At 38.2% G+C, this 11,783-nt stretch overlaps 1 protein-coding gene across 6 annotated transcripts; it reads left to right on the top strand.

The window, feature by feature from the left end:
• The first annotated feature begins 288 nt into the window (after positions 1 to 288).
• ClC-c (chloride channel protein 3) lies at positions 289 to 11,715 on the top strand. 6 transcript variants are annotated; one of them, XM_065492748.1, is made up of 15 exons: positions 302 to 450; positions 536 to 617; positions 1,368 to 1,403; positions 3,247 to 3,353; positions 5,276 to 5,405; positions 5,700 to 6,049; positions 6,276 to 6,437; positions 6,492 to 6,779; positions 7,279 to 7,444; positions 7,501 to 7,927; positions 8,692 to 8,846; positions 8,902 to 9,112; positions 9,297 to 9,460; positions 10,047 to 10,284; positions 10,914 to 11,715. In XM_065492748.1, exons 2-15 carry the CDS (start codon positions 587 to 589, stop codon positions 11,002 to 11,004), a joined length of 2,556 nt encoding a protein of 851 aa, XP_065348820.1. In that variant the 5' UTR covers positions 302 to 450; positions 536 to 586; the 3' UTR covers positions 11,005 to 11,715. The 6 variants fall into 6 exon arrangements, with proteins under 6 accessions (XP_065348824.1, XP_065348822.1, XP_065348820.1 ...); XM_065492750.1 differs by lacking the exon at positions 536 to 617 and having other exon boundaries at positions 293 to 450; XM_065492751.1 differs by lacking the exon at positions 1,368 to 1,403.
• The last annotated feature ends 68 nt before the right edge of the window (positions 11,716 to 11,783 follow it).

Raw genomic sequence — 11,783 nt, 5'->3', positions numbered from 1 at the left:
GCTCCGCATGATAATACTTTATTTTTGCAACTTCCTGTCTTTACCACAACAGCATGAAAGTCGTGAAAGTTCAGAAAGTGTAAAAAACGTTCAAGATCGAGTTCGAAGAGTAAGAAAAAGAAATTAATATAATTTCGGCAAACAGGTTTTGTTGGTCATGAGGCACTGCCAGGGCACGTCGCGAATTATCGTGCGCTTATTATAGCGTCACAGCTTTTCTCCCCTCCATCCCAGGAGTGACGGCCAAAACGTCACGTGCTCGTGCTGTGTGTTTGTTTGCGAGTTGGAGGTTGGAGTGGAAACGAGTCACAATCGGCGTGTACGAGTGTTTGTTTGGGAGCAATTGGGCGAAATGATGCGAAATTAATACAGTGAGTTCGGACCTCCTTTGATCATCTGATGGCTGTGCGTTCACCATCAGGATGAACGTCTTCAAATTAATCAACAACGGTGAGAGTCGCCAGGGTCGACGAGATTCATCTGCCGGAAGGGTTTTACATTTTTTATTCACGGCTGCGCTGTGTAAAAAATTTAGCGTGTTGACGGGAAAGTTTTTGCCCACATTATCGCATGCGGGCTGGAAATAATGCCGAGTGACGGTGACAAGTGGTGGGCTGGTAAGACTATATTTCCAATTTGGATGATTGTTCAGACTGTCCTTCCTGCCAATTATTTCGATATTGCATGAGACAGCAGCTTGGTGTTTTGTTTTTAACTCCGCACGCATCTTATCACTCTTGAGTTTAGTTTACAAAAACACACATTTCTTCAGCCCTATAACCACCAAACAAACTGCAGTATTTTTCAATCTACATCGCAGGATAATATTATTCGCAGCGAGAGCAATGTCATAATATAATTTACATACTACTTACTATTTTGTTTGGGATTTATATAATTATCTTCAAAATCAAATATATGTGTATAATAAGTTAAAATAAGTTGTAATATATTCTTAAGGTTAAAGTTTCTTACATAGCTCACTCATTGGTTTTTACCGTGTAAGATCAACATTTTTTACCAATTTCTTGCGCCAAAGGCTTTGTAAGAAGTAATTTAAAATTGCAATTTTCCAAACCTATTAATAAAATTAAAAATATTTTTATTTGGATCTCATTGCTCTCTTTGTGTCTTTAATTGTACCTGTCTTACAATTAACATGATTGATAGTGACAAATTCATTAAATTTTCTAAACGAACCCAGTTTTTTCAAGTCGTTAAAAGGGATAAAACTGCACTATGTACTTCATCATGTGATCAATTTGCACTTTTACCATGTGACCCTTTTTAATAGTTTTGTTTTAATTTATTTTTTTCCTTATTCCTATTGATATTTATTTTGATAAATATAATTTAAACATTCACAGATGTTTCTTCAGGAGATGCAGGTTATCAGTACCAATGTAAGTGCATGGTGTGCAGATAAAACTGCATGTTTGCGCTTTTAACATATTTGTTCACATAATTTATGTGGTTGGTCCTGTTTTTTTAAATATATTAGCTAATTAATCATTAATCCTTATTGACATTAACAAAATAATTGGATTGCCGTTAGAAACAATAAGCCTCTATCACGCTTTTTTGTTTCTCTTAAAATTTAATACATCAAGCATATTATTTGGTTGTGTTTAAGACTCAATTTAATTATTCATGCTAAATGGCTAATGATGGAGACTTAAATAAATAAATAATTCCAACGCCATACTCTGCCCTTAAACGACCAAAATTCTATTCCACCTGTACATCTTAGGTTTATAGTGGGCTAACGTAATGAACTTATATTTATGTATAATACTGTATGTGCGTTATTCGTTGTGTGCCGTGTGCGCTGCGAAAATAATAAATTCAATATCAAGTATGCTGAGTCTCTTACTCCCTCAGCCTGTTGTGCAAAAGTATTTTTACTCTTGAGCGGAAGGATAAGAGGGAAAAAAAATATCTGATACGCTTTAACCAAGCTGTACGTTGGTCTCTCTTGCATTGCAATGACGAATCCATTCGGATTTGGGAGACCCACTCCCTAAATTATTGGATTGCACCTTTTCAGCATGCGTGAATAAATTTCACGGAGCGAACGTCCAGCGTTTCAATAAAGAGACCCTGGTGTGGGGGCAGTAACAGGAGCTGGTCCTTTTTTGGACTGGGCTACTTCCAATGAGGCCCGTGCGCCCATGTTATTCGTTCGCGATGTTATTGTTACACGGATTTTTCGGGAGTTGTTCGATCACTATCAGGGGGTCGCTCATCTCGATAGAGATGAACCGATTAAGAAGCATTAATTTCATCATCTTGCACGTCTGCATAATAATTGCGATGTCGAAGAACTTACGTTCTAAAATTGAATGCTATGACATGATGTGTATCGCACTGGCTGGCACTGTGTAATGGCGTTGCTTCTGGCATGATCCGCATTAAATATTTCGTTACAATTTCTAAAATAAAAATGCTTTATACTGATTAAAATATTAAATATTTGATTCTAAGAAAATCAACGAATGAACTATTGTGTACTATGCTTCATTCATCTCAAAAATGTTTTCACACTAAAGAAATATACCTTACTAGTGTAACTGTTTGATGCACCAATTATTTTTTTTTATTAATTACTGACTCGGAAAATTTACATTTTTAGGGAAAGCATTCTCAATCTCAACACGATAAAATGATCTGATAAATGGAACAATCCAGAAAAAACTACAATTTTTTTGTAACATAACCAGCAAGCACAGGAAAGAATGGAAAAGATATGAATTTTTCTTCCAGTGGCTATTACAGTTTGTGCAGATGCACTCACCTACCGGGTGCATGATTGTTATTAATACATTAATCATCTTTGCGGTTTACAATTTCAGCCTATTATAACCCCTGCGTTCAATGTATTTCTATTTATATCACGTGCATAAGTTTACGGCTGCATACATTGCTGTGTGACAGCCATCAGTAGTAGTTAATCTTTGAAATGCACACGCAAGTATCATACCAACATCTAAAAAGAAAGTTAAACTGCTAAAAAAACGGTATAAAAGCAAGGCTGCAACTTTGTCGCACACAAACATATATTGTGGTTACAAGAATTCTCAACGCTCTAGTTCTAGAATTTTCACTAACCAAAACAAGCCATAATGAAAGAAAACAGTGTTAAATCATTTGATGTTAATAAATTTCATCACAAAATCAGTATTTGTTGTGCTATTTTAACTATTGAATCAACAGTACATTATTTGATTTTTTTAATTTGTCTGGCAGACTCCCGGCTGGCTACGGAGGAGATGGAGAGCGACCCTCTGCGGGGTGACAGGGCACCCCAATTCAGCAACCCGTCGTACCAAGCGCTATCCGACCACAAGCTGCCGGTGAGTTGCTATGAAGGATTATGCGATGCGTTCATTAATTCTCCAGCAAGGCGATTAAAATTAAAATACGAGACGTTCTGCATGCTTGGCGCGGCGCTGCGGAGACAAGCATTCGTGTTAAATTCACCGCTCAAGGACTGCCATGATGTGTTCTTGGAAGTCTGTGTCCCAAAGGGTTTCAGATTACTTGAAAGGGGGCGACTCGTCTCGATCCTCATGTGCTGATGGCCCAATTTGAATAGTAATGACGGACATAGACATTCAAGTTTGAAAATAATTAATTTAGAAGCAATAGTGAATTTCATCTAAAAAAACCGTTGCATTTTCTTAACTTCATTTTTCAGCGCTGGCTTTTATTTTTTCAAACAAGCATATTTTAACATCATTTCATTTGCTACGCCTGCTATATAGCTTTAAAAAAGTATATTCTAAAAAAATTAATTGCTTAAGATTTTTTTGCAATTCTTTTGTTAATTATAGCTTTGCAATTTGAAAACCTCTCGTCTCCAAAGTAATCTTCTTTTGCTTTCATATCGTCTTCTCACTAGCTATAGCGAAATTTTGAGATCAATTGCTGTTGATTTAACGAAAATCGAATTATTTCTGTTAAAAGCTAAAATTTAAAATAGATTTTAGAGCCTTTACTTTTTTACCCTCACGAATGGAAAAAACTTTCTTATTAATTATTGATTGTGGGGGTTTGAATTTGAATTATCTTTTAAATCCAGCTCTTAGAAATAATAATTACACAGCAGAGGCGATGCGGGATCATAATAATAAGCTGAGAAATAAAACCTCTAAAAGCTAGATTACAATTGGCATAAAATGCTGGTTGTGGCCATTACAATAAAAATTAGAGGCAGAGTTCTTTTAATTTTAAGCGAGAATTTTATGCCGCCTTATATGCACTCTTGAAATATGCAAAATTTGCTCAAGAAATCGAAGCAATATTGATTTTCCGACTACTTATTCAAACGCAGACAGTAATAGTTGTACAGCTTCTCTCGCATTACTGTGTCTGCGCAAACTTTCAAACAGTCCGCCGCGTTGGCGCCACGCTAGGTGTGTTTTGTGAGTCATGTGATGGTGACGTTTAGCTATGAATGATCTGGTCGTACTCGAGCTGTCACCCTGACGACCCTGAGCGCCCCAGATACTGTTCGAGCCGCGTGATCAGGCCCACGGTGGGACCTGCAGAGGCCCACCTCCACCCACGTCTGCTTCTAGCAGCAAAATCGCCACCGCCGTGTACCACCGCAAGGTCACTGTTCCTCCAACCCTCTCCACCCTTATGCCTGTTTCACCCCTGTCAATTTTAAAAGCTCCTCTGTACCGCCCTGACATCCCGGTATTGTTGGAAACACATCTGATGTGGAACCCATTATATAAAGGGTCGCAAATTGTATTGCGCGGAAATTTTTCTGCGAATTTTTCATTGCATCACACTGTGGACAATTATTGCTATTAAATTTTTGTCGTTAAATTATTCATACTGCTTACAGGTTGTTTGTGAATGTGGTCTAACAAGACGTACGAATAATGAAAGCATAGCCGGCGTTTATCGTTCAACATTTTTAAACAGCATTCTACACTTTCCCTTTAAAAAGCGCACAAAATGTGTGAAGTTGTAAGAAAAATTGTTTGTTTCGTTTACGACTTAAGAGTGAGTTTACAAGCCAATGTCTGAGGGAATAAGATAAGATAGTGTGAACTTCTCAATAAGTGGCTAGTCAGCCACCATTTTTTAGTCACGCTTTGTGTCATTTCAGACAAGGGTTTCGCCCCAACAAAAATGAACTTTGAGTAAATAATGAAGATCAAAGTTCCGTATCACCAGCTGGTACAAAGCGTTATAGTTTTTTGCCCTTTAAATTTTGAATGACTCAATCAATTTGTGAAAATGCGCAAATTTTTATTTTCAGGGGTCCCAAAACGGACACCCGGACCGTCTCAACTCCCTGAGTAGTGATGATGACATGATCGACATCACCACCACTGGCACCGTCTCAGAAAGAGCCATGCTGGAGGAAGAATTGGCGGCGGCCTCTCACAGTAAGTAGAAATTTAGCAATAGCTTTAAAACTATCGTCAGCACTGAAGAAAGCATGTTGGATTTTTTGTTGATAAAATGAGTTGTTTTTCAAATAAATATGTTGAAATAAATATTTGGGCGTGCTGTGTGAGTGTGAAACGAATTCCCTCACAATCAGAACGAAAAAATGCCGCACACCAGAATGTACAGCCTCCTGAGGCTAAGTGAATATTTCCTTTTATTTTCCAAATTAATTTTTTTAATTTTTCAAATAGTGCTTAAAACATTATAATTGTGTTTTGTGCCTCTTTTAGTAACAACCGAGAGTGATGAGATCCCGGGCATCGGCCAGTATGAGGATTTCCACACAATTGACTGGCAGCGGGACATCGCCCGAGACCGAATGCGACACCGATACATCATCAAGAAAAAACAAAACTCAATATGTGACCTCATCCGAGGCGCGCACGACGCTTGGTCAGGCTGGGTCTGCGTCCTGCTGGTTGGTCTGTTCACTGGTGCGGTGGCCGGAGTCATCGATATCGGCGCAAGCTGGATGACCGACCTCAAGTACGGAATTTGTCCGCAAGCCTTCTGGCTTAACCAGGAGCAATGCTGCTGGTCGTCGAACGAGACCGACTTTGAAGTGGGCTCATGCAGTCAGGTACTGTGAAATTTGATTCTGATTACATTTGAAAATTCCGTTTTAATAATTTTCGCAATCTTGGTTTCATTTGATCGTTATTAACCTAAACTGGCAGTATTTTAAAAAATCCATGTCTTTATGTTTGTAAGAATGTTCAAGTAATGCAACAAAGTTTTAGATATTGTGGGAAATTGTGATGTGGATCTGCCAAAAAAGTAATTATGTTCAATCCATTGTGTTCCAGTGGCTCACGTGGCCCGAAGTTTTTGGTCTTTCAAGAGAAGGCTCTGGTCCATACGTTTTATCATACCTCCTCTACGTTTTATGGGCATTGCTCTTCGCCGCCCTCGCGGCATGCCTGGTGAGAATGTTCGCACCTTACGCTTGTGGCTCAGGTATTCCTGAGGTAAGAGATTTGGATTAATCAAATAGACTTATCTAAAAGCAATAACAATTTCAGATCAAAACGATCTTGAGTGGTTTCATCATCAGAGGTTACCTTGGGAAGTGGACTTTGATAATCAAGTCGGTGGGCATCATGTTGTCTGTTTCCGCTGGACTCAATTTGGGTAAAGAGGGCCCCATGGTGCACATCGCCTGCTGTATAGGCAACATTCTCTCCTACTTGTTTCCAAAATACGGCAGGAATGAGGCCAAAAAAAGGGAAATCTTGTCAGCAGCAGCTGCGGCTGGAGTTTCGGTGGCTTTTGGTGCACCCATCGGTGGAGTCCTCTTCAGCTTGGAAGAGGTAACAAACTAGTCACTGGTCTTTTAAAACTTAAAGGTCTAAAGGCAAATCAATATGTCAAAATCATGACAAATAAAATTGAAAAATACCAAAAATACAAAATTAAAAAAAATCAGCGGGAAAAAGTCTTGTTTGAAACTTAAAATGAGGGGCTTATGATAAAATTGCCTAAATTGGTTAAATTGTAAATTTAGTTACACAACAACACTTATATCAAATAAGATATAATAAAATGCCAGGTTTTGATTTAAAATATCATAATTTTGTATCTTTAATTTAATATATTATTTATTTTCATGAGAATAACACAAATAGTGTAATCGTCTTGTCTTTCTTGCATTACATTTTTACACTTAATTTTCCTGCTCGTGTTTCTTAATAATTTTACTTATTTACACCTCTTTTATATCTTTTATAATTTGCCTTGAGAATAATTTTAGTGTCTCATCACAAACCTTCTTTACGACGTTTCAAAAACAAATATTTTTTCTAATTCTAGGTCAGCTACTACTTTCCCCTGAAAACTCTGTGGCGATCCTTTTTCTGCGCTCTTGTGGCAGCATTCATCCTCCGCTCAATCAACCCGTTCGGCAATGAGCACTCTGTACTCTTCTACGTCGAGTACAGCAAAGACTGGATCTTTTTCGAACTAGTACCATTCATCGGTTGGTGATCTGAAAATTACGCTTCTTGCTATCATTTAACGGGGTTCTTGTTTCAGGTCTGGGCGTAATTGGTGGAGTCATCGCCACCATTTTCATCAAGGCGAACCTTTGGTGGTGCCGCTACCGCAAGGTGTCCCGCCTCGGCCAGTACCCCGTGTCTGAGGTGCTGATCGTGTCTCTGGTTACCGCTGTCATCGCCTACCCCAATCCGTACACGCGCATGAGCACCAGCCAACTTATCTACCTGCTGTTCAGCCAGTGTGGTGTTGCCAACTCGGATCCCTTGTGCGACTACAACAGGAACTTCACCGACGTCAACTCGGCAATTGAAACTGCTGCCGCTGGCCCTGGTGTGTACAACGCTCTCTGGCTGCTCAGTTTGGCGCTCATCTTCAAGCTGGTTGGCACCATTTTCACCTTTGGCATCAAGGTTCCCTGCGGGCTCTTCATCCCTTCGCTGTGCCTTGGCGCCATTGTTGGAAGGTATTGATATCCTTCATAACTTTCGAGTTAATTTGAATTAATTTTTTAGTGGTGATAAACTTTGAGCTGATACTTTAAATTAGGAGCGATATATCAGAAAAGGATGTAGTAGATTTTATACCAATATAGAGGAAATTTTAAATCTTTTCCATTGTTCAGCATCTCACTTAATTAATTTTTTCTAACTGGCATGTACTCTGTCCTCGTTGCTGAAGAAAAATTATGTTAATTGCTATGATTATTTTAGGAAGGAGGTATATTATGATATTTGTCTCCCACATGCGTAGCAAAGATTTGTTTTATATTTTCAATTGACTTATATTGCCGATATGATAAATTATGAAAGAAAGTATTGCTTTATCAGCTTTCAGAGTGTGTTGCTCTACGATAAACAATTGAAGCTCAAAACTAACATTTTTGGGAAATTTTTAAATTTTCCCAAGCATGAAAAATTACCCACTGATTGATTTGTTTCATTGAACAGTTCTACAAATCCAAATTTAGCTAAATTGAGCAAAAACAGCACATTTTAAATTTTGAAATTTTGGGCCGTTTTCTTCAAATCTAAAGTATCGCTAAAATCATCAAATCAAACAATTTACACCACTGTCCTTGGTTCACATCAGGAAAGGCTACCAAAATTCATTGATGGTTTCACCAAAAACTAAAACGTCAAATTCTTAGACTTTCCTTGATTGTAGTTTAGAATAGCCTTTTTTTCTATTACACTCATTTAATTTATTGTGCGTTTAACGTATCGCCAGATTTGTCGGCATCGGGATGGAGCAGTTGGCGTACAACTACCCGCACATCTGGGTGTTCAGCGGCGAGTGCTCGACTGGGGACAACTGCATCACGCCTGGCCTGTACGCCATGGTCGGAGCAGCAGCCGTGCTGGGCGGTGTTACCAGAATGACAGGTGACTCATCACTTCCCAACCTGTTGACCCTATTCTTTAACTTGGCTCTTGATAGTGTCCTTGGTGGTGATCATGTTCGAGTTGACCGGCGGAGTGCGGTACATCGTGCCGCTGATGGCCGCAGCCATGGCCAGCAAGTGGGTTGGTGACGCCCTGGGCCGGCAGGGCATCTACGACGCCCACATCAACCTCAATGGATACCCCTTCCTGGACAGCAAGGAGGAGTTTGAGCACACATCGCTCGCTGCTGATGTCATGCAGCCAAAGTAAGTGTTTGATCTCCTTAATGAAACGGACTTTCGGCAAGTAGTATCACTTTTTCCCAAGTAAAAACGGGCATTACTTTTTATATTAAAATTTTCAGTTTTAATACTGATTTTGAAAGGTATTCATCATTTTTAGTGGTTTTGTTTGACTCAAACGTAAAACCTGGATCTCTGATGATTTCAGGAGAAATGAACCGCTTAGTGTAATAACTCAAGACTCAATGACAGTGGACGACGTCGCGGCCTTGCTCAAAGAAACGGAACACAATGGATTCCCAGTGGTCGTTAGCAGAGAGAGCCAATACCTAGTGGGATTCGTCTTGAGGAGAGACCTCAACCTTGCCATAGGTAACAGGATACAACTTTGCCCCAATTTTTAAATGGCTTTCACTCTTATTTAACCAATCATTTGAAATAATGTGAATTGGACGTAGTTAACCGTGTTGTTAAAATGAAATGTTTTAATATATTTGGTGAATTTTGGCATTCTGTGCGAATTTTTTGTTTTTAATTGAGTCCGTTCTACAATATTGTTTTAGAGACAGTGAATTGTCTCTTTTTATTATAGTTGGGTTGATGTTCACCAAAGAATATTTAATTGTTGCTATATTTTCAATGTTTAGGCTCTGTTTACCAATTATCCAAAAAGTACTGGATTTTATGTGAAAATTTTTCTTTCTCTTTTCATTTCATTTAATACTGTCATGAGAAATTTTGGCAATTTGTCTTTGTATTCTATTCAAATGCAAATTAGTTAGCGGTGTTATATTTAAAATTGAATAAATTAATTGGCTGAAAATCCGCTGGCCAATCTCCGTGTCAATTGTCCGCCCTTGTGCCACACCCTGCCAAATGAAAAATTATGCTCACTTTTATTTATATAAATAATCTTCCATTGTCATTACTTATCCACCATCTTCTAACATGATTGCAGCAAACGCTAAGAGATTAAACGAGGGCATCACTGGCCAATCTTTAGTGGTGTTTGTCAGTCCAAACGCGTCTGGAGATGGAGGTGAATCGTCCATGGGAGCGAGACGGCCCGCGCCGCTGATTCTGAAGAAGATTCTCGACATGGCGCCCATCACCATGACTGACCAGACACCGATGGAGACTGTCGTGGACATGTTCCGAAAGCTGGGCCTGAGACAGACGCTTGTCACCCACAATGGGTAAGTGAAATAATAATTTCTCCAATATTTATCGTTTTTTTTTGCATTGTGAGAGCAGAAAGGTTTGCGTAATTTAAAGAACAATACAATGATTTATTACTGAACTTATTATTCCATGAAATTTGTGATATTTATTTTATTTAATTTTCTGGAAAGGGCTTGATGCTGTTGTAATTAATTTATAAACTTACCCTCCTGTAATGCCAAACCAAGAAATATAGAAGTTGGTATGACCTTTTAGGTGTATATAATATAATAAATTAAAAATGCTGAAAATACATTTGGATTTCACATCGTGCATTAAACTATTGCCCAAGCTTTCCAATTAATTCTTTTCTTTTGGTGGGAAAGAGATGGTAAATTAAACCCCCTCTGCAATTCACTTATTCCCTTATAGGGTGTTTCTGATCTGAATTTCAAGCAGCCTAGCTTGAAAGTAAAATTAAAAGTTTTCATTACGTTAATGTATGGACTATATTCTAAGAGGAAAAATCATTCCCTAACACAAAAATGCCAACATAATTGTTTTTTGACCAGCCTACTTGAAATTATGTATCCCGTTGATTATACATAATGTCTTTGAAGTGGTTTTGTTTTCCTCTTGGCTGATGAATTTTTAATCATTCCAGTCGCCTGCTCGGGGTGATCACAAAGAAAGATGTTCTCAGACACATCAAGCAGATGGACAATGAAGATCCAAACTCAGTGCTGTTCAACTGAATGAACTTTTTTATGTAATCCAACTTGACGGACTCGTTTGGTACATAAAGCTTTCTTCCGAATACTCTGAAGAGATGCAGTAAAGCATAATAATGAATAACCGTGCATATAATGTTAAATATTCTATATTTTAATATGTATTAGTCGTCTATACATGATTTTGATGGCATGTTGCCCTTCGAGGTGGATTTCACTCCAACAAATCGTGTCTATGCGTGTTGCGTGTTAGAAAGCAGAAATGAGTTACTAACATTTGGCGAAGGGATTTATATCTAGTAGGGACCACAGCCTCCAACTTTTCAAGAGCACTTTTTAGAATGAGAATCTTTTTACCTTCCTGAATTCTTGAAATTCTGCTTCAAAACGTACTAAAAGATTTTAATCATGTTATAATTTATTTTGCGTTTAAGTCATAATTAATTTTGCCTGTTACATTAAAATTTTTAATTGCAAAGATCGTTGATCTGAGAAATATCCAAAGTGACTCTTTGGTGTGCATTCGAACTCCCGTGGTCGGGCCACTTTTTGTGATAGTGTGTGCAAGAAGAGAAAGAAGATTATCAGACAGTATCGCTTCTGTTCAATAATGGTGACTCCAGAATGGCATGAAAAAATATTCTACTTAACAAAACAACGGCAAATTTTGCCCAAGTCAATCTATTAATATTATTATTGTACACTATGAAATAAAATAAATGTGAACTGATGAAAGCAGCTGAGTTAAATTCATTCTAAAAAATTGGCTTTTAGTTATAATGACACCCATTTAGCTTTGGAAT

The sequence above is a fragment of the Cloeon dipterum genome, chromosome X (genome assembly GCF_949628265.1).
Source record: "Cloeon dipterum chromosome X, ieCloDipt1.1, whole genome shotgun sequence".
Taxonomy (NCBI): domain Eukaryota; kingdom Metazoa; phylum Arthropoda; class Insecta; order Ephemeroptera; family Baetidae; genus Cloeon; species Cloeon dipterum.
The sequence above is the reverse complement of the archived record's forward strand: the minus strand, read 5'-3'. Positions and strand labels throughout refer to the sequence as shown.